This window comes from Punctularia strigosozonata (assembly GCF_000264995.1).
Source record: "Punctularia strigosozonata HHB-11173 SS5 unplaced genomic scaffold PUNSTscaffold_1, whole genome shotgun sequence".
Lineage (NCBI taxonomy): Eukaryota > Fungi > Basidiomycota > Agaricomycetes > Corticiales > Punctulariaceae > Punctularia > Punctularia strigosozonata.
In genome coordinates, this window is record NW_006767433.1 from 1,519,547 (window position 1) to 1,547,328 (window position 27,782).

At 53.6% G+C, this 27,782-nt stretch overlaps 13 protein-coding genes across 13 annotated transcripts; 8 read left to right on the forward strand and 5 right to left on the reverse strand.

The window, feature by feature from the left end:
• Window positions 1-380: 380 nt before the first annotated feature.
• Window positions 381-1,223, forward strand: PUNSTDRAFT_109796 (ras protein; the record flags this gene model as incomplete). Its single annotated transcript, XM_007378458.1, has 5 exons — window positions 381-446; window positions 498-515; window positions 623-716; window positions 770-803; window positions 857-1,223. The coding sequence occupies 5 exons, from the start codon at window positions 381-383 to the stop codon at window positions 1,221-1,223; spliced, it is 579 nt and encodes a 192-aa protein (XP_007378520.1).
• Window positions 1,224-1,807: 584 nt separating this feature from the next.
• PUNSTDRAFT_56906 (uncharacterized protein) lies at window positions 1,808-2,833 on the forward strand (the record flags this gene model as incomplete). The annotated part of the gene is made up of 4 exons (XM_007378459.1): window positions 1,808-1,916; window positions 1,986-2,567; window positions 2,623-2,720; window positions 2,780-2,833. 4 exons carry the CDS (start codon window positions 1,808-1,810, stop codon window positions 2,831-2,833), a joined length of 843 nt encoding a protein of 280 aa, XP_007378521.1.
• A 4-nt stretch (window positions 2,834-2,837) lies between these two features.
• Window positions 2,838-3,556, reverse strand: PUNSTDRAFT_57129 (peroxisomal membrane protein 4; the record flags this gene model as incomplete). The annotated part of the gene is made up of 3 exons (XM_007378460.1): window positions 2,838-3,104; window positions 3,158-3,359; window positions 3,411-3,556. 3 exons carry the CDS (start codon window positions 3,554-3,556, stop codon window positions 2,838-2,840), a joined length of 615 nt encoding a protein of 204 aa, XP_007378522.1.
• A 2,328-nt stretch (window positions 3,557-5,884) lies between these two features.
• On the reverse strand, window positions 5,885-7,437 carry PUNSTDRAFT_109798 (uncharacterized protein; the record flags this gene model as incomplete). The annotated part of the gene is given in 11 exon segments (XM_007378461.1): window positions 5,885-5,980; window positions 6,000-6,176; window positions 6,237-6,326; window positions 6,378-6,479; window positions 6,537-6,659; window positions 6,720-6,823; window positions 6,888-6,964; window positions 7,012-7,059; window positions 7,119-7,147; window positions 7,278-7,318; window positions 7,374-7,437. The coding sequence occupies 11 exon segments, from the start codon at window positions 7,435-7,437 to the stop codon at window positions 5,885-5,887; spliced, it is 951 nt and encodes a 316-aa protein (XP_007378523.1).
• Window positions 7,438-7,623: 186 nt separating this feature from the next.
• On the forward strand, window positions 7,624-9,073 carry PUNSTDRAFT_56535 (uncharacterized protein; the record flags this gene model as incomplete). Its single annotated transcript, XM_007378462.1, has 4 exons — window positions 7,624-8,185; window positions 8,238-8,395; window positions 8,452-8,583; window positions 8,642-9,073. The coding sequence occupies 4 exons, from the start codon at window positions 7,624-7,626 to the stop codon at window positions 9,071-9,073; spliced, it is 1,284 nt and encodes a 427-aa protein (XP_007378524.1).
• Window positions 9,074-9,186: 113 nt separating this feature from the next.
• On the reverse strand, window positions 9,187-10,407 carry PUNSTDRAFT_140109 (NADH dehydrogenase; the record flags this gene model as incomplete). The annotated part of the gene is made up of 7 exons (XM_007378463.1): window positions 9,187-9,375; window positions 9,429-9,505; window positions 9,559-9,599; window positions 9,656-9,678; window positions 9,731-9,787; window positions 9,841-10,234; window positions 10,290-10,407. The coding sequence occupies 7 exons, from the start codon at window positions 10,405-10,407 to the stop codon at window positions 9,261-9,263; spliced, it is 825 nt and encodes a 274-aa protein (XP_007378525.1). The 3' UTR covers window positions 9,187-9,260.
• Window positions 10,408-10,461: 54 nt separating this feature from the next.
• PUNSTDRAFT_94781 (breast carcinoma amplified sequence 2) lies at window positions 10,462-11,333 on the forward strand (the record flags this gene model as incomplete). The annotated part of the gene is made up of 4 exons (XM_007378464.1): window positions 10,462-10,641; window positions 10,700-10,872; window positions 10,928-11,081; window positions 11,133-11,333. The coding sequence occupies 4 exons, from the start codon at window positions 10,462-10,464 to the stop codon at window positions 11,277-11,279; spliced, it is 654 nt and encodes a 217-aa protein (XP_007378526.1). The 3' UTR covers window positions 11,280-11,333.
• Window positions 11,334-11,728: 395 nt separating this feature from the next.
• Window positions 11,729-17,040, forward strand: PUNSTDRAFT_129287 (uncharacterized protein; the record flags this gene model as incomplete). The annotated part of the gene is made up of 6 exons (XM_007378465.1): window positions 11,729-12,110; window positions 12,164-12,532; window positions 12,601-12,731; window positions 12,789-13,961; window positions 14,020-15,987; window positions 16,036-17,040. 6 exons carry the CDS (start codon window positions 11,729-11,731, stop codon window positions 17,038-17,040), a joined length of 5,028 nt encoding a protein of 1,675 aa, XP_007378527.1.
• A 202-nt stretch (window positions 17,041-17,242) lies between these two features.
• PUNSTDRAFT_109802 (succinyl-CoA synthetase beta chain SSC-beta) lies at window positions 17,243-18,872 on the reverse strand (the record flags this gene model as incomplete). The annotated part of the gene is made up of 8 exons (XM_007378466.1): window positions 17,243-17,330; window positions 17,384-17,827; window positions 17,882-18,225; window positions 18,275-18,365; window positions 18,417-18,516; window positions 18,574-18,646; window positions 18,702-18,770; window positions 18,834-18,872. 8 exons carry the CDS (start codon window positions 18,870-18,872, stop codon window positions 17,243-17,245), a joined length of 1,248 nt encoding a protein of 415 aa, XP_007378528.1.
• Window positions 18,873-19,298: 426 nt separating this feature from the next.
• PUNSTDRAFT_48554 (uncharacterized protein) lies at window positions 19,299-20,261 on the forward strand. Its single transcript, XM_007378467.1, has 5 exons — window positions 19,299-19,570; window positions 19,621-19,880; window positions 19,933-19,974; window positions 20,033-20,056; window positions 20,111-20,261. Exons 1-5 carry the CDS (start codon window positions 19,402-19,404, stop codon window positions 20,204-20,206), a joined length of 591 nt encoding a protein of 196 aa, XP_007378529.1. The 5' UTR covers window positions 19,299-19,401; the 3' UTR covers window positions 20,207-20,261.
• Window positions 20,262-20,468: 207 nt separating this feature from the next.
• On the forward strand, window positions 20,469-22,814 carry PUNSTDRAFT_140113 (histone deacetylase complex catalytic component RPD3; the record flags this gene model as incomplete). The annotated part of the gene is made up of 13 exons (XM_007378468.1): window positions 20,469-20,537; window positions 20,610-20,662; window positions 20,716-20,791; window positions 20,847-20,964; window positions 21,016-21,090; window positions 21,145-21,252; window positions 21,303-21,333; window positions 21,391-21,532; window positions 21,594-21,686; window positions 21,741-21,849; window positions 21,901-22,041; window positions 22,092-22,259; window positions 22,321-22,814. The coding sequence occupies 13 exons, from the start codon at window positions 20,469-20,471 to the stop codon at window positions 22,704-22,706; spliced, it is 1,569 nt and encodes a 522-aa protein (XP_007378530.1). The 3' UTR covers window positions 22,707-22,814.
• Window positions 22,815-22,981: 167 nt separating this feature from the next.
• On the forward strand, window positions 22,982-25,841 carry PUNSTDRAFT_109805 (uncharacterized protein; the record flags this gene model as incomplete). Its single annotated transcript, XM_007378469.1, has 12 exons — window positions 22,982-23,084; window positions 23,154-23,356; window positions 23,413-23,512; window positions 23,568-23,747; window positions 23,803-24,122; window positions 24,437-24,631; window positions 24,754-24,992; window positions 25,100-25,238; window positions 25,292-25,323; window positions 25,384-25,467; window positions 25,597-25,681; window positions 25,734-25,841. 12 exons carry the CDS (start codon window positions 22,982-22,984, stop codon window positions 25,839-25,841), a joined length of 1,788 nt encoding a protein of 595 aa, XP_007378531.1.
• Window positions 25,842-25,927: 86 nt separating this feature from the next.
• On the reverse strand, window positions 25,928-26,652 carry PUNSTDRAFT_48557 (40S ribosomal protein S27). Its single transcript, XM_007378470.1, has 4 exons — window positions 26,586-26,652; window positions 26,409-26,520; window positions 26,212-26,322; window positions 25,928-26,155 (listed from the first exon to the last, which is right to left on the reverse strand). The coding sequence occupies exons 1-4, from the start codon at window positions 26,586-26,588 to the stop codon at window positions 26,130-26,132; spliced, it is 252 nt and encodes an 83-aa protein (XP_007378532.1). The 5' UTR covers window positions 26,589-26,652; the 3' UTR covers window positions 25,928-26,129.
• Between the last annotated feature and the right edge of the window lie 1,130 nt (window positions 26,653-27,782).

The window sequence follows — 27,782 nt, forward strand, 5'->3', positions numbered from 1 at the left end:
AAGCTCCCAGGCAGGGCCACCCACAGCACTCTCTGCCCCCGACTTTACGCAGGCCTCCCGCCGGCTCTCTTCGTAACGACCTTGGACGAACCTTGCACGACGCCTCTCCCGTTCTGAATCTTTGACAATCCTCTGCTTCTTCCCTAACAGCCCCCATTGTCAACCTTCACGACTCGTTCACGACGACACTGTTCTTGTTCACCCGATACCTCCCAGGTAATAAGCTGTTCCTTCCCGACGGCGATTGTGGGGGACTCAAGCACGCGTTACCAGATTGATTACTTCCTCTGCCTCTTTCTTGAGACTTACATAGAACTTGTGAGGTGCGCCAACTCACTCGGGGATGACTGTGGGTCATGCTGATCAAGGCGCCCAAAGACATGGATAACTGGAGGGTTGCCGTTCTTGGCGATGGTGGTGTTGGAAAGACGGCGCTAGCTGTACAGGTATGTCGTTGCAGTCGTCAGGCGAGGTCCGACTGAGCAAGACGTTCGCAGTTTACCCTCAATTGCTTCGTTGGTGAGTCTTACGCGTTCCATTTTGCTGCCCATGATCTCATCAAGCTACAGAGGTTTGTGTTGTCAATCATGCCCCATCGACGCGTTATTGAACCCTTATCCAGACGTATGATCCTACGATAGAAGATGCGTACCGCAAGCAATTGGTCGTGGACAACCGGATGTGTTTTGTGGAAGTTATCGATACTGCGGGTCAGGGTACGTATACGAAACAGCATTCGTGACGATTCAGAAATCTTACGTGCTTTCAGAGGAGTATGCTACGCTCCGTGACCAATGGGTACGGTGAGTAACGCTGTATCTCCCCCAATTCGCTTTCGTCTCACGTAGCAACACAGAGAGGGCCAAGGTTTCATTTTGGTCTACTCGATCGCATCACGCCAGACGTTCGACCGCCTCGAAGTGTTCCGGCAGTCTATGCTGCGGGTCAAGCGGAGTCGGCCGATATTCATGCTCGTCGGGAACAAGTGTGACAAGTCGTACGAGAGGGAAGTATCACGAGACGAGGGAGCAGCTATGGCTCGGAACTTCGGATGCGGCTTCCTGGAGACGTCCGCGAAGACGGCGTACAATGTGGAAACCCTGTTCACGAATCTCGTTCGGGCACTACGACAGACAAAACAGGAGCCAGGCACACCGCCAACTCCTGCAATTACCAAAGCGCCGGAGGAGAAGAAGAAGTCGAGAAAGTGTATTATCTTATAGGGGTATTGTGGGACGGTTGGTTGTATAGATCCACTCTTTCCTCTCTCTCCCATGATGATACCACGTCCTCATTCTTTTCTCCGCGATTTGGCCATGCTTTCTACGAAGGGTTTCTTTGTCGCTTCATCTGATATGTTTTCTCCTTTGGCTTCGCCGATCATCATTGTTCATTGGACTTCACGTTGATGCGTCGTATGGAGCACCTTCACAACCCATTTACAGAAGCTGATGAAAAGAGGATGCTGTGAGTATACCCACATGCACGAAACGTTCGTGTAGTACGTTGACGCGCCGTTGTCCGAATGGAGCAACCTGTGTATATCTGCTCATGCACATGTCTTGACAACACTGATACTGCGCGCTGGACCCACGACAGCTCTGGAAAGATATACAGATATGAACGTTCTGACCCCTGAGGCTGCGGGGACGCGCATGACGATGGCAATGCTGGCAGCCACGTCGACCGAATCGCGATAGGGTGAGACTATATATATCACGCTTATCCTTACGCAGAGCGAGCCTTGAACACGATAACGGGGTTTTCGAATCCGATCAACTCTATTCGTCTCAATTCTACGACGGATATGTATGGCTTCCAAGCAGCAGAGCCAGACTTTGTCATTCGGTCCATCCCAGATGGTACCGATTTTGCAGTGGAGAAGCGATGTCTTGTCTCCGGCAGCCAAGTTTTTCGTAGGTCGCACATATATCGACAGCATTCGTTGAACTCGGAGGACCCGTATGCTCATACTTGGCCCCCAGACGATATGTTCTCCTCATGCCTGTCTGAGGGTGAACAGTTATTAAATATCGACGAAACTTCATCGACACTCTCGCTGCTGCTGAGGGTCTTGCACGACCCCCCTCCTTTGTTGTTGACTGGACATGCAGCCATCCACGATGGTCCTCGGGAGGCTTCAGAAGAAATCGTGATTCCCTTCCCTCTGTTGCCCATATTACTTCATCTTGCAGACAAGTATGCGTTACTCGAACCATCGTTGGCCGTTATACGCTCCCATCTTGCTGCCTACTCCGCAAGCTTCCCTTTGCAAGTATATGGCCACGCGGTTCGAATGGGTTGGCGATCTGTAGCCGCAGACGCGAGTGAATTTCTGCTACACCCTTTGACAACCTATTCGGCGGAGGATGTCGCAATCATCCCAACGGCCGATGCATATCACCAGTTGGTGGTACTGCAGGAAACACGGAGAAAGGCACTGAAGCAGTTTCTTCTCGGCGAGGAACTCTTTCCGCATGGTTATGGCTTCTGCACCAGACACGGAGCACAGATGACCATGCAATGGAATCATATGAAGGCCCAACTATATGAGCAAGTGGAAGCCAGTGGGTCTGACGTCTACCCAGTCATCCGATTGTTTCAACGATTCTCTCTCTTCAGCAACGAATGTACCTCTCGGCATGGGATCGATTACCAGTGCCGTCGGCAATTGTCCACACTGTCGCAAAGCTTGCGAGGCTGCTCTGGAGATGTTAGCGGTATGTCTCAGCGACAAACTGCTCGGAGCATGTTGTTTTGACGAAATCGTTGCGCGAAGTATAAATGCAGAAAAGCTCCGCGAAAAATTGATTATGCAGACGAGGATGACTAGCTCTCTACGTGTTGTGCCACAACAGAGTCCGCAAGTCCTGCCATCGCTCGGAGTCGCGGTACAGATATGTCATCGAATTGAACATCCCGGGTTGTATCGTTTCTCCACGGTTATTGAAGAGCCACATAACTGCGCCCCATGACAAAGCCGCGAAGATGGAAAATGCCCGCGCGTTGGGCGGTAGCGGTTTACCCGGAGGCTTGGATGATGCCCACGATGTATCACGCGGGATGAAGGACGCGACGACTCGGGAGCACACGTACAGGACAATCTGCGACCTGGGTTACTATGCTATGTTTGATACGCACCATCATTGCTACGTACCTGCTCGTTGATTGCTGTACGTTCGCCGAATACGATGTATCCTCCTAATAGGCCCGCAATGAACGTATCCAGGTCGCGTTCTTTCCCTCCGCTGGCCTTCTTCTGAAGTAGCAGCAGGGCCTTGTACAACGCCACGAACTTTGCTAAATTGAGCGCGTGGGTTCTGGTCGCTTTGAGTACCATCTTCAGCCGGGAGAGCCAGCTGTCATATTTTATCAGCAACATCTTGGGAAACCTTGAATGATCGTCTTACTCGCCGCGCCCAAACAGAATAGCCATAATGAGTGCGTGAGGGAATCGCACTTTAGCACCGTATACCAGGCCATTGCGAGCGCCCTTTACGATGGCGAGATAATCATGGTAATTCGGATTTGAAATAACGTGCTCTATCGTAGACATATGGACGACACAGAACCTCTAGACGTTGCAAGGAGTGGGGGAGACGGGACCAAGGCGAGACAGCAAGGTGGATATTCGGTCACGTGGTAAGCATACAATCACATGGTACGGCACCGGCCTAACCGTTGCGGAAGAAATCATCCTTGAAGAGGAAAGTCGTGGTTGTTGCAGCTTCAAGCTGTAACATCGTGTTAGTCAATCACAGCCGATGATACGCATGTGTACGCTCACTCCGGCGCTAAGGGCTCCTTGCTTCTCTTGTACCAGAACGAATCGTCTATGATGGTCCATAACCGCCGGAACCGTTTGCATGGCAAAGAGGTCCGCAACGACAGCGCGCCATGTTCCAGCGGCGTCTGCAACGATTTCAGATTTCTCCATGCGACTTGCGAGACACATCTCTAGAACTCCTCGGCTGCCGATGTTCCGTAGATGACATTGTAAGGAGGCCCATCTCATAGCATCCTTCGAAGATAAGCAGGGATCAGCCGCATTGTCCATAAGCAATATGTCTCCATCGGACAACATCTGGAGGATGTCATCCAGGATTGCCAGAGACCCTCTAAATCCAGCTTCAGTCTTGCTTCGTGGAGTGAGTTTACCATCTCACCGATCAAATTCGGATAATGGTTCCTCTTGACCGCAAAATTCGTTGACCACGATACCCACAACCCATGGAAGCAGGTAGACAGTCCACAAGGGGTGCTCTGCAAGCTGCCGTAGAAGCTTGAGCGATCCAAGCGGGTCCTCGATGATTGCCCGTGGTGTGAAGGTAACGATGCCGCCTGGGCATTTTGCTGTCAGCGGGGAAATACAAATACAGGCAGCAGCATGTACCAAGAGGGTATATAGGCCGAATACCCCATCGTTCTGGAGGAACATTGTCGTGGCTTCCGTAAAGGTAGAACTGGATCTCCGGGCGCTTGCATCGTCTATCAGCGAGTGCCTCCAGCTTGTGCAGGGTTGCCAGTGCACCAGCATGTACGAAAACTATTCTGACATCAGCTTTGTATCCGGCATCTCGGGCCCCATAGTGATCAAGCACGTTTCTTAGAAAGACTGTCTCCAAGCCAGGTCGCTCCGACGTGCCGTCTCCAGAGAAATACCAGATGCAATATGCTCGTCTTCCATGCGATAAGGTCTCATGCAAAGCCCGGGGAATCTTGAGCACGTAGGATGCTCTGCGGAAGGCCGGAGTGATGTCCCGGCGATGTTTACCGGGACCCAAGTCACCAACGACCATCAGATCCCCTGCGCTTCGCGGGAAGTCGGGTTCGCGAGTTGTTTGCGGTTCAAGAAGCTTCACACAATCGGCGCTGGTGAGAACCCATGGAAGCAAAGCGGCCACGAGACGACATTCACGCATGCGTTCTGGCACCTGGAATTGTTTGCAAAGCCCCTCGATCCTGGGCGGGAAGAGCAATAGTAGCCCCACGGGGTCCTCTCCGACAAAGAGGTCAACGGAACTGACCTAAGATGACCTGTTCAGTGCTGAACACATGCGGTCCGTATGACGTACCATTCCCTTATAGTACATGTAATTCGCGAGTAATATGAGGCTTTCGTTGTTCGCGTCATCGGCCGTTACATGTGCTATCTGTTGAACAGGGCGACATGCAGGGAGAATCATGGGCAGTTGGGTTAATGGGGTCAGTTTCTTGAGCTGAATGGACTCCAGGGAGGTGAAGCAGTAGTTGAATTTAAGACCAGATGGTAAATGCGGGTCGGTCGGTTCAGAAATCATCACGGAGCAGCATGTCTCGAACCCTTCTGCGTCAGTTCGCAATAGCAGGGAGCCAGACCATTTCCACTTCTTGGGGATTCTGCCAGAAGGATAATCGTGAAGTCATACAGCGCCTCGCAGGAGCAGAATGTAGACCTTACTTGTAAGAGCCTGATGCGACCGGTGCAGATCGTCGTTGAGGGGTTACATCCACCGCTTCCCTGATGAGAGTTAAACTTGAGCCTGTGGACACGTACGCCAGCGCAAAAGATCCGTACACAAGAGGAGCAGCAAGCCTGGAAGCATCATCAGTGGTGTATGCCTTGTGGATATGCTATTCACATACTCCGTTGGCATATTGGCTGCTAAAAACTTCTCGGCCTCGGCCAAAGGATCCGGTGATTGCATCTCGTTGGGAACTACGTTGAATGGCTTCGCAGTATTAATGGAATGAACGCCGGCCGAGGTCGATAGGGTGGGTGCTGGCATTTGCGTCGTTGGTCGGCGAACTGGCGCGGGTCTTCGCGTTTCTGGAAGCACGGGCGATGGTGGAGGCGCTTCCTCGGTAGGCGTTTCCGTTGATTTCGCGACCTTCTTCTTGAAGCTCAGGTTGGCAAGACCGTTCTTCTTGGGAAACGCGGCCGCAGCAGAGGTGGTTGTGGGGGTAGTTGTCGTAGTGGAGGCAAGACGATTTTTGGTAGCTAATCCACCAGCTCCAACAGCCAGAGGCAAGTTCCTGATTTTAGGTAGTTTGTGATGGGCCTTGACTTGCGATACAGGTACCTGATCACTAAGCCCTTTGGTCTTCTTTGGGAGCGTACGCGAGAGGGGTTCATCTGAACTTGACGATGATAGGGAGATGACAGAGTTATTGCTCGGTGATCCTGGCCGCTTGATCTAGGCGATGTTTAGTTCAATAGAAATGGAAACAGCGGTCAACTAATGGATGCTGCTCACAACTTCGCTGTGGCTGTCGGGCGCTCTTATTTTCCCTTCCTTCAACGGGTTCCTCAAAGATAACAGGGGTTTACCGTCAGATGTAGAATCCTAGTGCATATGACTTCAACACCTCATCAAATCACAGAAGGAGTCTTTTACCATGTCTTCGTCATCATCCAGGATCATAACCTTTCGCTGCTTCTTGGCCTTCTTTATTGAGTTAGCAAGTGGTTGATCATCATCGGTATCCATACTAGTATCCTGGATACAACCATTGAGTTGATGAAGCGAGTGGTCGCTGGAATACCGATGAATTACACGCCGTGTCGAGCTGACATTCTGTTCAGCCTTCTTGTTTGACCGCTTAGAGTTCGTTAATGGTCCTGGGAGATGAACATCCGACGATACGGAACCGGATCGCGACTTTGCCGCCTGCGCCTTCTGAACATAGGAAGGTGGGCGGTGAGTAGGGGTGCGTTCCCGGTTCACGGACGAACCTACGGCTTTCTTCTTCTCCAGCTTCCCATTGGCCCTAGCTGCTTTCTTCTTGTCTCGTTCTGCATTCAGCGTTTGTTGTTCCGCAAAACTGCGCGCCTTTTCCTTGTCTGTGCGATGATGGGTGGTTGAGGTCGGCTAGCAATTGTCAAAGGACCCTGCTTGGGAACGAACCAATCCATTCTTGCGGAGGTATGAGTTCCTGACCGATATCATAGTCCACGTCGGGATCAGGGAACTGCGCCCAAAAGCTGACAATGGTCAGAAAGATAGCTATGCATGTCATGGCGGGGGCAACCTTTCTAATAATCTTCGGCAGCTAGCAAGATTTTCGTCTGGTTCCCATCTACGTGAGAGGCAATATGAGCGTCCACCATGTTAAGTATCACTTCATATGAAGCCCACGTATTCTGATCCGCAGGATATCCGGCCCACTACACGATGTATCTCAGTGTTTCTACATTGAGACGACAGGATCACTGCTGACTTTGACATAGTATTCCTGAGGGCGCGCAATCGGTGTCTCGATCAATTAAGTAAGAGGGTGCGACATGGATCACACACCCATTGACTGTGTTCGTCCACTCGAGCTTTCTCGATGACCTCTGAAGTCGATGATTCATTGCATATACGTTTTTGATAGCCATGCACGTAGCTCACCAACTTGGTACAACTCATCTTCGGTCTCCTCTTCTTGGACCCGAACTTTGCTCTTTCGCCCCATATTTCGGGCAGCTCAATGACGATGACGAGCAGTAAGGTAGACGAGCAGAATAGCGGATTCGCATTCAAAGATGTGCGCGTTGGAGCCTGGAGGCGCGAAGCCGGGAATCGGGACGCGAGCCGCGACTACGGCGACGGGCGGCCAAAGCGTGACCGGTATGATCGTGTTCATTCTGTTACCAGAGCCATGACCAGCAAAGCCAAATCTAAGGCAGAGGAGGCCGAACAATTCCTCAACGACCTTGATACACTGTCTCCTTCGCCAGCACCGAGCGGCAAAGCCACTCCAGCGCCCGCAAACCAGGGCGACCCCGCAGACGTCCTCGCTTTCCTGGACGAGATCACTCAGAAGAGCTCGGAGCCGACTCGCATTGCCCACATTGATCGACCACTCTCAAGAGCGGGAACTCCTACTCTGAGGAAGAGCGGGGAAAGGGTCAAAGTGGGTGCTTCTGGGTCAATACAGAAGGTATCCTCTGTATCCTCGACGTCGCTGCCTTCGGCTGCGCCTGCAGCGGCCTCTGCCCCGAGCTCCTCGGAGCAACAGGAAGCCTCTTTTAAAGGTGGATGGGGATGGGGCAGCGTTTGGTCGAGTGCATCTGCCGCCATACAACAAGCGCGCACTGTTGTGGATGAACAGGTCAAGAACCTACCGAAGAACGAGCAGGCTAAGAAATGGAGCGAAGGCGCCATTGCGTATGCGAAGACAGCCCAAGATTATGCTAAAACAGCGCAGCTGGACAAACTCAGTGAGCAGAGCGCAGCTTTCTGCTATCGAACTCCCGTTCATGTTTTGTTAAGGCCAAGACTTCAAACGAGTCGGGCTATCCACTTTGACTGATATCTTGAATGTCGTTGCCCCTCCCATCGCGGAGCATGAAGTTATACAAGTTTGGTTGAGCTATGATATGCAAGGATACGATGGAGTGCAGTCCATCGTCTATCGTGCACTGGCCCGGGTATGGTCATCTTCCAGGATTCTCAAGCGACTATCGTAACAGTCTCCTTTCTGCAGATCATGGAGCAGGTAGAAGGCGGTGACCTGATTGTTAACAAGGGCGACGAGTCGCATCCCAAAGATGAAAACTCTGCTGCTCGAGACATGAATGCTGCCGAAGGTCTGGAGGCCGCCATAAAGCTTGCTCAGGTCAGTCACATAAACTGAACTGAAGAACCTTATGCTAATCTTTTGATACACATGTCAGGCCAACCTTGAGGAGCTCGTGAAACGAGATGTTAAGCCCACTGTCTCACAACATTCGTCTGCGGAAGTGCCGGTGACCTACACCCATATCTACATCCGCATACAACCCTTCACCACATCTATCACCGTCCCGGCTTCTCCCACCCCCGCGGATGCGGAACCCAATTCACAAGGCGAACAGTCGTCACAATCTATCTTGCAATTTCTTATACAACTTGTGGATCCCGGGCATAACCTCTCGCACGTGACTATAACGCAGAGCGTGCCTGCCCGGTGGCTGGAGATTTGGGACAAGTATGAATGGGTGGAAGATATGGTTGTCGAGACGCTGCGTCAAGGCGTCGAGGTTCTCGGACAAGAGTACGTCGTTGCTCGGATGCGATGGGACGATGAAACGAAGAACGAGGACGCGCCTGCCCCCGCGGCAGCTTGAGCGTGTTGGTCAAATCCGGCTCCTGTTTCAGCCATTCTGCTTGTGGGGGAGAGTGACCGGGAGTAGCTCTGTGTCATATTGTATTTTAACGCTCATTTCGGACTATCACGGCTGGAGAATCCATGACATATATAATAGCACGTGGCTAGAACGATGACACAAAGGGTGGTGATATGGGAAACCCAGTTTATTTCTTTTCCTCCTTCGGCGGCGGGGGAGGAGGGGCAGGCTTGAACTCGTCTGGCCTTGGCGGAGCCGTGCCCTGGCCGATCTGCTCCCAAGGAGATAACGACTCGAAGTTTCTGGAATGTTGATGTGGGTGAACTGGATCGTCCAGAAATGATGTTCGACATACCTGAAGGCCTGAGTGAGTTGAAGGGGTTCGTACACGATCCGTTTCCGCTCTTCATCGTAGCGAAGCTCAGTGTAACCCTATCATGTAAACGTAAGCAAAAGCGGCCGTCTTCTGAGCTACTAGTGCCGACCGTTAGGGGGAAGTCCTTCCTGAGAGGGTGTCCTTCGAAACCTATTGTGCGATTATGAGTATGACAGCCCTTCAGGAATATATTCGGGTGCCATTACCGTAGTCGGTCATGATGCGGCGTCTAGCACAATCATTAGATTTTACGTGGGTCCAGATAACATGGACAAGCTCACAGATCGGGGTGGTCCTTGAAGAATATCCCATATAAATCCCAAGCTTCACGCTCATACCTGGACCGAGAGAGAGATCAACCCCCGTTTCTTTACATTCCAGGCCAACATACCAGTCTGCACCCCGGTACACAGCAGTTGCGCTTGGGACAGTGTCGACTTCGTTGGCATATGTCTTCACCCGAATGCGCCCGCCAAACCGGTAGCTGAGCAAATGGTACACGATTTCGAACCTCTTCTCGCGTTCTGGGAAGTCCACGCCGCTGATGTCCTGGCAGCTCTTGAACTGGCACTGAGAATGGTCCCGAAGGAAGGTAAGGACCGGCACGACACCCGAGGGACAGATGTAGAGTGTGAGCTCGTCGCGGAGCACGGAGAATTGCTGCACGTATTTGGGCAGGCACTGGATCAGATACGAGCCGTAGTTGTGCAGCTTTGCCGCGGTCTCAGAGTGTACGGTCACAGAGGGATTGGGAGAGGTGGGCTCCTCAAAAGGAGCTGCAGAAGCTGGTGGTGCAGCTCAGTATCGGACGTGGCCCCTTCGGGTGCGGGTCGGACACACCTTTGGCAGATGGGGTGGAGTGCATACGACGGGCCCAGTGGGTTCCTGCCGTCGCTGCAGGCCGTGCAACGGCATTCTGCAGCGACCTCGTCGCCCGAGCGGCGACTCGGACGTACATCGACATGGTTCGGGAAAGAGCGTGCGGTGGCTGAGACGCTTTCGCTCCTCCACCATGTCTTCTGACGAACTACAACCGGCTCAGCCAGCAATATTCGACGCGCTACCGTACTACGACAATGAACTGGAACAGTTCCCCGCCTTAAGGCAGAAAGTAGAGCAGGAGCTCGCACGCGAGGGCAAACCGCCGGAGACGTTACATCCGCGCGTACCCCCTCCTGTCGAACTTTTCGTTGTCCGTGCGCGAGACGTAACATCCACGGCTTGTCTGGGAGCTGATGTGTTGCTCCTAGAACAACCCTTTGTTGCAGGAGGAGATTAGACGCGTGGAGGCACGCGAACCTTTACAACCTCTGGATACTTTGCGGTATCAGCTCCCTGCACCAACGTCAACACCAGGTTCCGATGAAGAATGGCAGGCTGCGTTGAAGAATGCGCAAGCGCAGCTTGAACATCAAAAAATACGGTATACAGGAATTCGAGATATGGCTGTAACGCATATGACCAACCCGCGTCCTCAGGCAGACCAACCTTGCCTTACTGCAACAATATGGCTCTAATGCATGGCGTATACACAATTACCTCCTCGAAGCCACAGCCAAGAAAGCTGAGAAAGACCTCGAGGAGCTTAAGCAAATGACCACTGAGCTTAATCGCGAGCGCAAGAACTTCCAGGTATGTTGTTCGTTGCAGTCCAGCACCGCGTTCTGTTGATAATTCTTCTAGACGAGATTAGGGGCTGAACTTACATCGCTGGAAACGCGGTGGACAGAGCTCATCTCCACGGTCCTCCAAATCGAGATGGCGAATGTCGCGTTGGAAGCGGAGCTGGAGCGGTTGAACAGGCAGGAGGTTCAACTCTCTGGGTCCTGATCCACCGGACTTGCCATTTATGTATGCTACGCCATATGATATAGTTGTATTCCCAACCTAAGTCCGAGTGGTTGCTCTGTTTCACCGCGTTGAGTGTCCCGAGCGCCCACAAGAAGTTGGTGGCAGAGAGGATCGTGGCGCGTGGCTGAAAGCTGTTTCGCAAGCTCCGGAGGTTTGAAGCATTCCTCCACACTCGCGTACGGGGCGCATTCGCTCGGTTGCACGCAGGTATACGCGCTCGGTATGTCCTCGCTGTTGTCCGTGCATGGTGTATCCTGACTTGCCCCATTCTACTTGGTGTAATCCGTCGCGTGGACCTACGTCGCTGGATGCTATGCGATCCCGCCCGTCGCTCGCAACGCTGTGTCGTCTGCCAACCTGCTGCGTATCGTCAACAAGAACTTTTCTGACTAACTGAAAACAACGGTTTTGCGTCCCTGGACGCGTCTATGGCCGATAACGAACACGCAAATGATGGGCTCAATGAACCGCTGCTGAAGGCGGAGTACGCAGAAGGGGCAGGCACGGGCGGGGCTGGAGCAACCTCTGATGAAACGAGTGCGGAAGAGCGGGTTGAGAGTGCTGAAGAGAGGACGAAGAATGATGATGCAAGCTCGACGCATGGAGCGGCGGGTTCGGACGCAGGGAGTACCGCGAGCGGAACGCCTTCAGCGCATGGCGCTGGGACCGCGGCACGAGTCGCCTTGCAACACAAGAAGTTTAGCGCATCGAATATCAACCAGCAGTGGCGGCAGAAGGCCTCGGGGCCGTCAACAGCGACGCACAGCGCGCCTCATCCTGTTGCAGTGAAGGCGGCTGCAGGGCCAGTTGGTGCGCTGTCCGCCTGTTTTTCACTCCATTCCTCTCATCGAGAGTCCTCGTAGCGAAACCAACGCCGATCGCGCCAACGCAATCACGGCTTGTTACAGCAAAGCTCACTGCTCTACCCCCGTCCGCTTCACCAGCGGGCTGGTCACGCCCGTCGTCCGCTGCCAGTCCGGCCGCCTTTTCGCCAGCACCCGGCGCTGCTAGCGCGAATGGCAACGCGCCTGGAGCCCCCGCGCCTACGGGTGTTGGCACTCTTTCGCATCCGCACGGCGGGAAGACCACTGATCTTCAAACACGCCTTGCTCCGACGGCCGGTGGCCCTGCACCTGTTGGTGCTAACAAACCGGCTTGGCGTAATGTACAGCCTGCTCGGGATCCTACAGCCTCAGATAACGATTTCCCAACCGCTGCCGAAGTAGCCCAGGGTGAGTCATGATTATTCGGTGCTTTCCGCATATATGGCGAAGATAAGCTGAAACTGTCATTTTATCAGGGCGTGTTCTGCGCGACCAAGATCGCAAGGAGGTAGAGCAAGCTCACGCAGCGCAACAACATGTTTTGCAAGAGCAAGCTGACGCATTTCGCGGTGTCCATCTCAATCCGAACGCACACCACTGGGACGAGGTGGGTTATTGCAAGCTATATTCAAGTTTGGATCCTGACTATCGACCGGAAATACAGATGGAAGAAGACGGGGACAACTTCCTGGACGACGTCATCGACTTCGGCGACGGACGACAGTACAAGGTCGCCGAGTCTCCTGTGACAGCGGTGCAACCGGGACATTTGACTGAGAGAACCTTTCGCGACGGCGAGGGCCCGAAGCATCCAGAAGGCCCTGTCAGCAAAGAAGAGAGATTTCAAGAGGATTTCGATCGAAGCTGGCCTCGGAGTAGAGAACATGCGCGTCATCAGTTCGCCCCGAGAGATGCCCCGCCACATGCATCACTTCCTCCTGCGCAGGCGGGGTCCCGAGCTCTGTTCAACGAGCGATTGAACAAACTTGAGCCGTACGCCTCAAACCACGTACCCTCAAGGCCGGCGGCGCCCTCCGCGGGCCACCGGGACGTAGTGCCTTCTCCGACGGAATCAAGACATAGTCGCGACGAGCCACCTCATGCGCAACGGAGCGGCATGCAACTGCTGCAGAAGTCTGATCCTAACGTCCTGCTTGAACGCAGGGGCCAGCTTTCCAGCGGTCCTTCGTCCCGGGCATGGGGGCAACCACCGGACAGAGATTTGAGTCGGCGCGATGGTCTTCCTGCACTGTCCCCCACATCACCTCGACTGCCTCTGCAGAGCCCAAGAGACCAGCGTTCGCCGTTCCAGACCGCGCACTCACTCTCAGACAGCAGGTTCCTGCAGAACGGTCGCGAGTCTCGACCTCAAGCTTTAGAACCGGAGCAACATGGAGCTGGACGTCAGCTGCCTCCTCACTTGGCAATAGCTTCTGATACGGCTTCCGCCGCCCTTCAGCAACCCGAGCCCTCGATTAAGTCGCCAGCTGCATCCGAGGCTTCTGCTGCGCCAGCGCCTCCCGCACAGCTAGCACCTCCTGCACAGTCGGCACCTTCCGCGGAACCAGCACCCACTCCGGTTCCCGAGACAGCCCAGGAGGCTCCGGCCCCACAAGCCGTCACCGTGATTGACTACGAGGCCGTTAGTAAAGCTGCGATGCATACCGCGGCGGAGCGAGCAAGGCTTCGGCGACAGCAAGAGGAAGAAGAACGGGCTCGTGCGCAAGAGCGAGCACGGAAGAAGGCAGCTGAACTAGAGGAAAAGCTGAAAGCTGAACAAGCTGCTAAGCAAGCAGCCAGCCAATCGCAGCTCGCAGCCTCAGAACGAGAATCGATGGTGCGTGGGGCGGCGGCCAATTGCGTTAGTTTGGTTGTGCTGAAAATTGGTGGGATAGGATGCGACTGTTGTCAGTATCATAGAGGAGGCTGCCAAGTCCGCGCAGGTTCCGAACGAGCAGGAACCTCGAGAGCGCTCTTCCTCTTTCACCCGATCCACAGCCGCTCCGCCCACTCGCTTGACTCGCCCCCCCTCCCTACGAGGTGATCCTCGGACGGGCATGAGTCAACCTCGACCGCCAGCACGAAGGCTCCCTTCTCAGGTTTCGACTGCAAGCGAAGTATCTTCGCCTGCTATGGCGGTGGAGTCGTGGCGTTCGAACGCCCATCCACTTCCTTCCGCCCCTGCTACCAAGTTTCCCACGCGCGCAACTGCATCGGAAAGCGTACCGCTACCACCTCCACCACTGATGGATGGGCTTGACTCCCTCTCAATGAAGCCTGGAGAGGACATCGAGGAGGTCGACTTTACAGAGCTAGGCAAGTTTATGGATGCCGATCAACAGGGAGATGCCCCGCACGAACACCGAGCGCAGAGGCCCATAGCAAGTGACTTCTTCGAAGATTCGCCTACCACAGCTTCGAATGATTCCGCGACATGGAGGCGACATGCCCCTGTTAGGGAAACCAATGATCACTCTGCGATCATCCCTCCACAAGGTGCACTCCCTGCTACCATTCATGCGACGAGCCAAGCGAAAAACTTGGAAGTCAATGCGGAGGCATCTCGCAGGCCTGCTCCTCTCCTGCCATCCTCAGTTCCTGCGAAACCGCCTGCGAACGGGAACCACCTTCACGCACACTCGCATTCGCAGACTACCGTACCCGATGGCTTCTCCGTGCAGAGATCACCACGATCGGCCACTTTCCGAGATGCATCTATGACGGCGTTGGATGACGCCATGTCTCGAATCAAAGGGGCCATCGATGGCATGCACCAAGAGACAAAGCCGGGATCCGACGATACTCCAGAGCATGCATCGCTCCAGGAAGACGCCATAGGTCGTCCGCCAGTCCCTCAAAGTAGAGAGAAAACTAAATGGGTCCCCCCTGCACTCCGCTCCAACCCACCAGTCTTCAAATCCCGTCATCATTTCGAGGAACCATCCACTCCGCGAGAGGAGTTTAATGTCACCCAACTCCCACCTCCACCTTCTCCCAAGCCGGCGTGGAACACCTTCACAGTCCGTCTTGCAAAGCGCGGCGTCCTTCCTGAGCCTGTATCCAAGAAGCAGATTAACTTGACTAAGAATGCTGGTACTCAGGTTCGATGGGACATACTGTCATTTGTACCGCCTGTGGAGGGCATGACGAGACGAGATCTATCGGTCAACGACGTGCTATTCAAACCCCAGTTCTTCAAGGGCAAGATCAGCTACAAAGTCCGGTTACCGAGACCTTCCCCTCGAATTGCGAACCTTGCTAGGACTTCAGGACAGGGTGTAGGCCCTCGTGTCAATTTACCTGCAAGCAACGTTGGACTGAAGCCTGGCAGCAACGGGGCTTTCGGCAAGCCAAAATCCCCTGCCGACGGCGCGTCATGGCGAAAACCATTATCAAACACGCCAGTGGACGATTCTGGACCCTCTCAAGAGGTCCTCAACCCTGTCAGCCGCTCGCCGCCGCCAGAGCTTCAGAGGACAGGTGGTGCTACTGATTCTAGTGAACCGCCATCCGTTAGCACGGCTGAAACGTCGGGCTCGAGGCGAAACTCACAGCCGAAGATGCCGGAGGGTTCCTCAGTAGCCTTCTATCGGGACTCGCGAGTGGCGACTAAGGTGGCAAGTACTGTGAACTTCACTGTGTTGAGCGAACTGGAAGATGGTGCTGAATATCAGCAACCCGATCCCGCGCCGACCGCCACGCGTGTGGACATCGACCCGCCTGCAGCTTCTCGACTACCTTCGGCTCGGATACCCCTGGCTCCTCTTCCGTCTCGTACAGAGGGCGCCGGGAGCGCGAATACCGAGGGACCATCTGACACCGCCCCCCGGCAAATGGACCACAAAGGTCCCACCGATAATTCAGTGAGTGTTCGTACCAGATAGAAAATGCATAATCTCATGCTGCCATAGGCAGACTCGCGTGTCATAACCCCAGCTGCCCAGCCAACGTCCACTTGGACCAAATCGCCCATCGCGTTCCCTGTCAAGGAAATGCTTCCTCGCGGGGCAGAGGATGAGCGTTTAAAGGCAGTCTGGTCGCAGGCGTCAGATAAGGCGGGGTTCTCGGCTGCTAACTCTTTGGAGAAGATCGGTGATGATTTGACTGGATTACCCTTCACCTTGCACGATGTCAAGTCAGAGCAGGGCACTCCCCCGCCGACATCCGCAACCAGCGGTCCATTGCGGATGTCCCTGTCAGACGTAACCCGGGCTTTCCAGCAAGTACCACAGTCTTCGGGCAATCCGCCGGCGCAAAACAATGCAACTAGTTCCCCATCGGGTAATACGTCGAATCAGGCGCAATACCGTCCAATGACCAGCTATCCCTACGGTCCGCCAATGCCTACGGGTAACCTCCGACCGGTATACGCACCATATGGTTCACCTATGCTCAGTTCGGCGAGTCCCACCATGATGTACCCCCCTCCAGTGGCTTCTAGCCCCGCACCACGACCGATGAATGGCCAAACCCCGTATGCTCCACCGTTGTGGATGCCGGTTTCATCCGCCACTGCGGTGCCGAACGGCGTAATGAGACCTATGCCATCCCCATACGCGCAACCCGTCATGGCATATCCGGCCCCCGGATCGCCAATGTACCCCCAACCGGGAATACACCCGCCTGGTACTCCGATTCATGCACATGGAGCCACAAGCAGGGGACGTGGCATGCCGATGGGCAGCCCAGTAGTCGGGCACGCACACCCGCCTGGCAGTGTACCCATGTACGCGGGCAGCCCCGTTCTAATGCAACCGCCTATGGGCATGACCCCAAATCATTCCCAATCTTACCCCTCGCCAGTCTCGGTCGCACGGGCACCCGCTCGTCCGTATGACGCCCCTTCCGCCATTCCACAAGCTGGACATACGCCTTACGCTCCCGCCACGGCATCTTTCGCCCGACCAGGGTGGTAAAATAACCTTGTCACGACTCCGATCCATGACCAGCGTTTCGTCGTTTTTATTGGGCTCGTCCTCTATGCATTTGTCTTGTACACAGTCCCCTGCATCAGTTTGCTGTCACTCCGATATTCTAGGTATCATGCTGTCCAACCACGTAAATCCAGGATCAGCTGTCTAGAGGACCATGCGAGAAAGGTATCTATTATGCATACGACTACTGTGTTGCTAACTGGACGGCACGCTCCGCGGCATCGTCGAGGCCGTCAAAGGCGATGATCTTCAGGCCAGAGTCAGCTATCATCCTGATGAAAGTATATCATGAGCAAGGCCAACGACAGATAAAACGCGTACTCACTTCTTCGCTTCGTCTTCCTTCGTGCCCTTCAGGCGAACAACGAGAGGGATCGTGAGGCCAAGTTCCTTGGTCGCCTTGATCACACCCTCCGCGATGTAATCGCAGCGCATGATGCCACCGAAAATGTTAATGAATATGCACTTGACGTTAGGATCAGCTAGCAGGAGTTCGAACGCCTTCTTCACGGTCTCCGGTGTAGCACCTCCACCGACGTCAAGGAAGTTGGCGGGTTGACCGCCGTGGAGGGACAGGACGTCCATGGTGGCCATGGCCAGCCCAGCGCCGTTCACCAAGCACCCAACGTTACCGTCGAGCTTGATGAAGTTGAGGTTGGCCTTGGCTGCCTCAACCTCGGATGGCTCCTCCTGCGAGACATCCCGAAGCGCGAAGACGTCCTTCTGGCGGAAGTCCGCGTTGTCGTCGAAGCCGAACTTGGCATCCATGCTGCACGGATCAATCAATTTCAGGGCGACAAGGACAGCAGCAGACACGACGAACCATAGCACGGCTCCGTCAGTCGTCTCGGCCAGAGGATTAATCTCAATCTGAGTGGCATCCTTGTCCTTGAAGATTTTGTAAAGGTTGATAAAGATGTCGGCAGCCTCGTCCTTCGCGCTGCCCTGGAAGCCGAGCTTCTCGGCGACGCTGAGCGCTGTGGCCTTGTCCAAACCCTGCAAGGGGATCGAAGTAGTGATTATGGCCTCAGGGTCCTTGGCGGCAACCTCCTCGATATTCATGCCACCCTGGGCAGACGCCACGAGAACAGGGCCGTTCGAGGCACGGTCGTTGAGGACGGCAACGTAGTACTCGTGCTTCGGTTGACGCCGCTCGGCGAGCATGACCTGCACAAGGGTCAGCAACGAGTATTCCTCAAGTGCACTTCGTACGCACCGCGTTACAGATGCGTCCGGCAGCGCCTGTTTGCTTGGTGATGAGCTTTGCACCAATCATCTTGCTAGCATAGTCTTTGGCTTGCTCAGGGCTATCACACTTTCAATCTTGAGACTGCTGCGCCCAGAGTTGATCAACTTACGATGAAACCATGTGTACACCTCCCTGGAGCCCATTATCAAACTTGCCCTTGCCGCGACCGCCCGCCAGAACCTGAGCTTTGATAACAAGCTGGTCGGTACCTGCGTGCAAAGCGTAAGGTGACGAGTCTAATGCCAGCAATTTCAGTGAAGTATAACCGAAGTTTTTGGCAACGTCATAGGCCTCTTCCGGAGATTTCGCGGGCACGCTCTTGGGAGTAGGAATGTGGTACTGATATCGTGTAAACTGTGTGCACGCGTGCATGACATGGGAAAGGCGAGCCCACCGAGTTCAAGAGGCCCATCGACTGGTATTCATGAATGGACAGGAACCGCTTCTGGCCTGCAGAGGCATTCTGGATCACCAGCGAACGGTCATATCAGGAGGGTTCGCATTGCAACGCGACATGTATACTGACACGAGCCAAAGAACCCGCTTTCCTTAGAGTGGCAAGCATGGCGAGAGTATTCCGGTATACGTGCAACTGACCGCGGCGGTTATAACCTGAAAGACAGCAGGAGAACGCGGAGGACGGAGGACCGCGGCGAGGACCGGTCGGAAGTAGAGTGGCTATGGTGTCCCGGTGCCGCGCCGTCGAAAAACACTTGGACCAGAACGCCGACGACGGCTCATCTGGTTTGCTGCTCTTTGCCTGTCTCGACACCCCGTCGTCTCATTACGAGATGATGGCGGTTATGTTCTGGAAAACTAAATTCGTCTCTCCTTGAGTTCGGACTGCTTATTTTTGCTTGGGCTGTCCGAAATTTGGCTGAGGTACAATGCTCGCGGTGATGCACGTGTATATACCGCTCCTGTATTTATCTCATCGTTCCCTCTGCAACCTCGATGTTGCCGCGTTGCGTCCTGGCAGAGAATATCAGAGCGACCGAGCATGTCCGAAGCCTGACACCTGCGTTCGTCCTTGCTCCACACTGAGCTGGGCATATCCCTCGCCGCATTCACGCTTCGATTCTTCGTCTCACACGATGACGGCGCTGGAGGAAACGGCTCAACAGGACGAATCCGCGAAGCTTCAAGAGCTCCTGCTCGTATCCATCACAGTGCTCGAACAGGGCGTGGACCTCGTGGAGAACGTTCTTAAGCAGGATGAGCACTTGACAACTCACTCTCAATACTTACCCGGATCGACGATAGGTGAGTATTGCGCTAAGTCAGCCCCTAGGAGAGAACCTGAATCGTGATAGGAAAACATTTGCGGCATGCATCCGATCATTTCAATTCTCTGACGGACAGTTGGGCCCAAGAACCCCCTCGCATCATGTCCTATGACACTCGAAAACGAGGCACAGCGATGGAGTCGAACTTGCTGGCAGCGAGCGAAGCTCTGAAGCAGTGCATATCCCAACTGGAGGATGTCGTTCCAAAAGCCGCGATGGACGCGCCCATTACGCTGCAAGCCATCACTCCCTACCCCCAAACAGTACAGACTAGCTTCGGCCGCGAGGTGAGTGACGCGACCATACTATGTTACGTTCTCCAAACCAATTGGTATCTAGCTATGGTTTTGCGCGTTGCATGCTGTGCATCATTGGGGAATGGTACGTGACATCGGGCGTTACGAATATCGCATGACAGCTGAATCTGACTTGTTACCAGGTCCGAGTGATAGCGGGGGAGCTTGTGCGTTGCATCATTTGAACAAGCCAAAGCCAGTATTACTCACGAAACTTGTAGGGTTTCAAACTCGAAGAATCCTTTGGCTTCGCCCCTTCGACCCTAGTTCATCAAGGAGCTACGGATGCACCTTTAGGGCGCAAAGCCAAGATATGAGAATTACCCGTTGTTGTCCTGTTAATGATACTGTAACGCTTAATTCGATATCTCTGTTTCTTGGGTATCGTCCCTCTGGACGCATTTTCCTGTCGTTTCGACAGAGTTCCAAGCTGACGTGAGACTACGGGAAAGCAACAAGAACTTGGATATGCACAATGTAAGTATGAGACGCGAGGTCCGCGCACGTGAACGAACACCCGCGCTCTTGAGATTCGTAGTTGCTCAGGTTGACTCCCAACGCTTTCTGTCCTCCGTTACCATGACGGAATCTGCACCAGCCCCCGCGTCCGAAAAATGGCTTTCCGTCGATAACGAGAAGAAGCGGGTGGTAGGTATTCTAGTTTTTTCTTGGTCCATGCACATTTCATGATATCATGCTGACCCGGCGCTTGCTGCCCAGTGTTATTTCTTCGATTCTGATATTGGGGGCTTTCATTATGGCCCTGGACACCCGTAAGGGCTGCCTTTATGCCGATTGACATATATTCAATTAACATGGACAATAGGATGAAACCAACTCGAATACGCATGTGCCACTCACTGGTCATGAACTACGGCCTGTACAAGAAAATGGAGATCTTTGTACGTCTCCGGTTTTCTGTGAACATTGAAAGATCTCCGAATGTACTCTCTGCAGCGCGCCAAGCCAGCAACCAAGCGTGAAATGACCCAGTTTCACACTGACGAGTACATCGACTTCTTGGGCCGGATAACTCCTAGTAATATGAACGCATATATCAAGGAGCAGCATAAATGTAGGTACTCCGAGCGACATATTCTTTGAATCTGACGAAGATGATGTTTAGACAATGTGGGCGACGACTGTCCCGTCTTCGACGGGATGTTCGACTACTGTTCGATATCTGCTGGTGGTTCAATGGGTTAGCATCCGATTCAAAACATAATCGTATCGATCCTTACGATAAATGTGAAAGAGGGAGCAGCGCGACTGAGCCGCGATAAATGTGACATTGCTGTCAATTGGGCAGGCGGCCTCCATCACGCGAAGAAAAGCGAAGCTAGCGGTTTTTGCTACGTCAACGGTTGGTACTAACCTACGTGGCGCATCCTATAGACTCATTCTCTCCACCAGATATTGTGCTTGGCATCTTGGAACTACTCAGGTATCGTCGATATTTTCTAGCATAGTACAGGGTGAACAGGAGCTGATGCATCCGCAGGTATCACAGCAGGGTACTTTACATTGACATCGATGTTCATCATGGCGACGGAGTGGAAGAAGCATTCTATACCACTGACCGTGTGATGACCTGCTCATTCCACAAGTATGGGGAATTCTTCCCCGGAACCGGTGACATACGGGTGAATCCACTCCTGCATGACACCGTCGCCTCGTCCGCTATTCTGACCGCGTTTGTGTCAGGATATAGGAATCGGCAAGGGAAAACATTATGCGCTGAACTTCCCGTTGCGAGATGGTATCACTGATGAAAGTTACAAGAGCGTATTCGAACCGGTGAATATGCCGGTCTGTGGGCCGTCGCGCTCTGCATTTACGCTACAAATACAGGTCATTCGACAGGTAATGGAGTCTTACGATCCTGCCGCGATCGTGTTGCAATGCGGTACGGATTCACTCTCAGGAGACAAACTCGGTTGCTTCAACCTCTCGATGAGAGGTGTGGACTCTCGTACTCGATGACGATGCTAATGTCTGACCACTTCTTCAGGGCACGCCAACTGCGTGAAATTTGTCAAGTCATTCAACAAACCACTGCTGCTTCTCGGCGGTGGCGGCTACACCATGCGCAACGTAAGCCGAGCATGGGCGTTCGAAACAGGGCTGGCAGCAGGCGTAGAGCTCGGCCCTAGTAAGAAGGATTCGCACAGATATTCGAATCAGCACTCATCATACCCGCAGATATACCGGTCAACGAGTACTACGACTACTTCGGACCTACCTATGAACTTGACGTGAAACCCTCTAATATGGAAGACCTGAATACGCGAAGGTATCTTGACCGTGTGAAGGGCATGGTTTTCGAGAACTTGCGCGCAATCGGTGGTCCACCGAGCGTCCAAATGCAAGGTAAGTGTGCATCTCCACATGATGGTACCTCTGCGCTCGACTAAAGGCATTTCGAGTATAGACATACCGAGAGTCCCTATAGACGACCACATGGACGATATACGGGCTGATGACGACTTGATTTCACCGGACGAGCGCCGGCCGCAGAGATTACTCGATTACCGACGACAACCTGAAGGGGAACTTTCGGACTCAGATGACGAAGGAGAAGGAGGTAGAAGGGACCGTACTTCTCATCGCGAAGGCAATGGAGAAGTCCACGCCCAGCCTGCAGGGCGTCCACCTACTGGGATCATGAGGACTGGATCTACTGGCGGCGCCGGTCCGAGCGCTCATGGTCAGGGCGTCGTCCTGACGACGTTACCAGCCACGTCAGAAGAGGTTGAGGAGACTAAACCTGAACCTATGGAGGTCGATGTGGAAGCTGCGATCGCCCCCGCGACGTGAACTCGCTGCGCGATAGCCACGAACCATTTGATTGAGGGTTGATAGAGCCCGGTCGTGTCGAATCATATCGGTCGCTTGTATGTACCACTCAAATGCTGATATCCAAAATCTACAAAGATTTAGTCGAATTCACCGTCAGCGACTCGTGCAAGTTTGCAACCATGGAACCTACCTACTTAAGTACCTACCGTCGGCGAGATCACGTGTACGCGACTCATATCCAGAACGCGTACCTGTCGATTACTTCAGCTCTCCGCACTTGCTCGCACTTCGCCATGACGGATATCGCGAGACCTGCAACTCCGCGGTCACAAGCGCATTCAAGATTAGACCTCACGCCAGAGCAGGTTAAACAGATTGAGTTGAACCGTTTACGAGGTCCGTCTTACAACCTGCACCCCTGAATGACCTCCTACTCATGCATAGCAATAACCAATACAGCGAAAGCTAAGCAAAGACAGAGAGAACAGGAAGAGTCGTCTTCTTCGTCTACTCGGACAAATCTAAACCACAAGCGACCATTAGATGTCGTCCCAGCCAACTCAACATCACCGACTGCCCCCGGTGCATCAAAATCTAGACCGTTGAAGCGGGATTCGCGTTTGGGAAAGTACTTCGATTATGATCTGTCAAAGATGGCGAACTCGAAGGCAAGTCACCCAGTTTCACCTTCATGACCCTGAGGCACTGCGCTGACAGCACACAGGGCGGGTTCTTAATAGAGGATGATAAAGAAGTGGACGAAGATATGCGGGCGAAGGAGAAACAACGAGAGCGGGAACGGGCCATGCAGAATCTAGACCCTCGTAAGCGCTTTACGGATATGTAGGGTATCTCGCCCAACTTACAGTGCGACGATAGCCATTTTCCTTGAGCGTTCCAAGAATCCGGCGTGTCAGGAATGCGGATCCATAGACATTGACCAGACGTACCGCAAAGTCCTTCGATGTCTTGTGTGCAACAAATGCAAGAACGATAAACCCGAAAAGTATAGCTTACTTACCAAGACCGAATGCAAAGAGGATTACCTTCTGACGGATGGTAAGTGCTTCTTCTCGATGCTCAGCCCGGCGATTGCTCATGCCGGGTCCTTTAGCGGAACTTCGTGATGAAGATGTGATGCCTCACATCTTGAAAGCAAATCCTCATAAATCGACTTATGCGAATATGATGCTCTTCCTAAGATGTCAAGTCGAGGACTTCGCTTGGAAGAAGTGGGGATCCCCAGAAGCCCTCGACGCAGAGTGGGAGCGGCGTACAGCAGAGAAAAAGAAAAAGAAGAACAAGAAGTTCGAGGAAAGTCTGAAGGATCTGCGACGGAGGACGCGTGAAGGCGTATGGCAGAAGAGACGAGATGAAGAGCATAAGCATGTGTTCAGCGGGGTGGAAAGGAGGGAAGCCGGGCGAAGCGTGCAGGTTTGCCATGAGTGCGGGTTCACGATTGATGTGGAAGAACTCTAGTTTTTGGTTACCGACCATGCTCACCATCTACTTGCGTGTACGTCGTAAATGAAACGGAAACTGTGGATCGTCAGTGGAATGACGATATCACGCGCTACATTCCTTGGTTGTTCCCGGAGCGCCGGTATTGCCGGCTTGCAACTACGAACGGTTTCGGAGAACCCTATAATTGCTTATAGGCACTGAGGTGGTTCACCTGCTTGGTATATAAAGGATCTACGCGTGCCGGATAGCTCTTGGCTAGCGAGACACTCCATCCAGGAATCCAGATGGCTGAGCCGCATAATCTATCGGACCAGCGCGACATCGCTAGCTCTCTCCACGTCGAACAACTGGACACCAGCCTGTTCCGCTCGACGTCGTTATGGACTCCTTACCGTGCAAGAGGAGTCTTCGGCGGCCAAGTCATATCGCAAGCGACGGTAGCTGCAACCCAATGCGTGTCTGCCGAATACGCGCTACATGTGAGCTCTCTGTCAAAATGTTATGCAGTGATGAGTTGACACTTTCGTACGGTATCGACAGTCTCTTCATGTAGGCTCGAGTCGACACAAGTCCTCCTTGAACTAATTCCGAATCTTTCAAGTGTTACTTTCTACTGAGTGCCTCCACGACTGTTCCCATTCTCTACTACGTTGAGCGCCTGCGGGAAGGCAGGTCCTACGTTACTCGCTCTGTCAAGGCAGTCCAAAATGGCAAGGTCATCTTCATGCTGCTCTGCTCCTTCCAACGCCCGGAACCCTGGCAGCCTTCTCATCAGTGGCCCATGCCGCCTAATGTCCCGTCGCCCGTCGCATGCGAGCTGGAGGAAGACAGGATGTGGAGGTTAGCCAAAGACCCCGCCACGTCCAAAGCACATCAACAAGTTTGGGCTGACTATGCAGCGGTGGGATCTTCATCGTTTTTGGAGGATGTACGTGCTTCCTGACCAGCAAGGTGACACAGGAACGAGAACGAAGCCCAGTGGCGATTAAGCTCGCGGACGTGCGCACTCAGGGCGATGGGACGAAGATCTACATGTACTGGATGCGTGCCAAGAACATCCCAACGCATGAAGCACCGTTTCAAAAGGTATTGGACGCTCGTCTGGCCTTCTCCGACCGTTGACCATTGCCATTGGACAGTGCATCCTTGGCTATATATCTGACTTCCATTTGTGAGTGACCATTTCCCGAACGAGATCGCGGCCCTGTCACTCAATTTGGCACTATACCAGCATCGGCGTGGCCTCGAGTACGCTAGGACTCAAGAGATTCAGCAAAGGCCCGGATGCCGTTAGCATGATGGTCCGTATTACTCTGCGCCGAAGTCGCATGTTCACATCTCTTACGCGTACCACCTCTCCAGTCCAGCCTAGACCACTCTATATTCTTCTACGAGTAAGTGCATGCATGGCCGGACCGGTTGTGCCGTATTGACACTTTTGCAGCGATCACTTCGACTGCGGCGAATGGCTACTCTATGTGATTGCATCTCCGCGGACTGGCTCTGGGCGGGGAGTTTCCTTCGGTCGGGTGCGTCCGTCAAGTCAAAGGTCATGAGGTACACGCTGATAGTCTCCCACAGATGTATACGCAAGGCGGGAAGCTGATTGCCGTCATGTCTCAAGAGGGCGTCGTAAGAGCAGATGTCAGGAAGCCAGATGGCAAGGATAGTGCGTTGGCCAAGCTCTAGGCTGACGTACTACTATCCAGGAACTTTCGGACACTGACCTTAATACTATACCCGTACACCATGCTCAGCGTAGCAGACAATAGTTAGAGAGAGCGACTTATGCATATGGATTCGGATGCATGGTTACATGACATGGGCACAGTTCACGCTTGTGGCGATGGAAAGTCTAACTACCACATATCCACCCACGGCTGGAGAGATAATGATAGATTGACGAATGTGCTACAACCAGGACAGTGCGGTGCTGACAGCGATGGAAATGAAGATACACAGCAAGGGAAAGGCAGTTTACGACTTTCGGCGGAAGCTGCAGCCTGCATACAATAGGTCAGTGCCGATCCCGCGAACGTGATGCAGGAGGATTACGCACCCTCGGTCAATCTTGCCTTACCGCCTGTGGGTTGGCAAAGCACGCTGGCGCACGAGCCGCAGATGACGACGGTCTGGGCGTGCGAGAAGACGGTGGTGATGGCAAAGCAGCCTAAAAAGAGTGATAATGTGCACATTAATTCCCCGATGGTACTGACTCGCAGCGGCGTGCGCTTTTTCGAACGGGGGTCGACATACCAGGGCACTTGACGTCCATAAAGTACGAGTTGGGCGACTGCACAAGACGCTTGAGCTTGTGCTTCCTCTTCTCGGCCTCGATGGAAGGATTCAAAAGGTCGACGGCGAGAGTCTGTGTGTTCCCCCCACGATCAGTTTTCTATCGGATGCGCGCAACACGCCCGAGCATATTCTCACCATGGTGATTTGCGGTGAGCGCGACTAACTTGCAAGGTTGACGAAGATGGGCGCTGGGGCCGCTTTTTGAGAGGGAGGAGGGTGAGGGTGAACCGGTGATGACTGAAAATAAGGTTCAGCCATATTGGGGGGTGCCACGCGGACCGTGTGAACTATACTCTGACTCTTGCGATACCATTTGCGATAAATCTGTAGTGATTTTTCCTCGCCTTTACCTGACGATGCTTGGTGACATACAACCCTGGGACGGTCGTACTCGTCTGCAACGTCTTGACGGACCTCCTGTGCCAGCATATTTCATGGATAGAACAAGGCTTTTGTCCGAGCAAGACAGTCAATTGTGCAATACTTCCCAGTCACACGATCATGAATGACATCTTGAGCAACATCGATCCCAGCTTGGCTTGCATCATTATACTCGTACTACTGGGATCGTATGTCTTAGCGGAAGCGTTTCACTGTGTCTCAAGTTCTCGTCAGGATGAGACTTGCTCTCATCTCCTCGAGGTGCTTCGAACGATATCGATTGACGACGATGGATGATCACGCGCCGAGGGCGCGGATGTTCGCAATCTGGGTCGCCTCTCAGCAGCTACCAGGAAGCGGTCCCGGTTTGCCCGGTTTGCTGTGCTAGAATGAGCGATGCAGGTTCCGGAGTCTTCGCCTGACTCCTCCAAGCCCCTATTGCTGGGAAATATGATGGTCCTGCTATAGGGCTGCCTGCGCCGACTGCTATTCCGCGGAGAGGCGGTTCAAGGTACCTTCGAGCGACGGCTCAGGACGTTCAGACGCTGTGTTCGCCTTGACCGCGCTGTGCATGTTACTGTACTGTGGCCGCAGCCAAGGGCATCCGTCGCCGAATGTCGGTCGTCAGCCTGAGAACAGTGTGGATACTCTGGCCAGCGATATCGCAGGTGTCGATGGACGCGCACAAGCAAGCATGTACGGGCTTGTACAATTATATACGTTCGTCGGCTACCAGGGTTTACTTCCGTACCTGATCCTGAAGGACGCCCCTCTCGGCCTCGTCGAAGCTGTGGCTGAGGGAGGGCCAGAGCGGACACTTGGCGACCACGTCCTTGTTGTTTGTGGACGCGAAGGGGACCAATTCGGTGTTTCACCGCAGATCCGGTACCACGTACGCTGATGTCGCCAGAGCCCTCAATATTGCAGGATAGACCTGGGAAGGTGGCTATT

Bases quoted from the DNA above. Each gene is read 5' to 3' on its own strand.
- PUNSTDRAFT_48557 (XM_007378470.1), bottom strand. The intron at 26,323-26,408 runs GTATGTCGACCC...CACTCTTTTTAG, and splicing joins TATGGACGTCAAGTGCCCTG to GCTGCTTTGCCATCACCACC. The intron at 26,156-26,211 runs GTGCGTAATCCT...TATTGTATGCAG, and splicing joins TAAGGCAAGATTGACCGAGG to GCTGCAGCTTCCGCCGAAAG.
- PUNSTDRAFT_48554 (XM_007378467.1), top strand. From the start codon at position 19,402: ATGACGGCGCTGGAGGAAACGGCTCAACAGGACGAATCCGCGAAGCTT. The intron at 19,571-19,620 runs GTGAGTATTGCG...GAATCGTGATAG, and splicing joins CTTACCCGGATCGACGATAG to GAAAACATTTGCGGCATGCA. The intron at 19,975-20,032 runs GTACGTGACATC...ACTTGTTACCAG, and splicing joins CTGTGCATCATTGGGGAATG to GTCCGAGTGATAGCGGGGGA.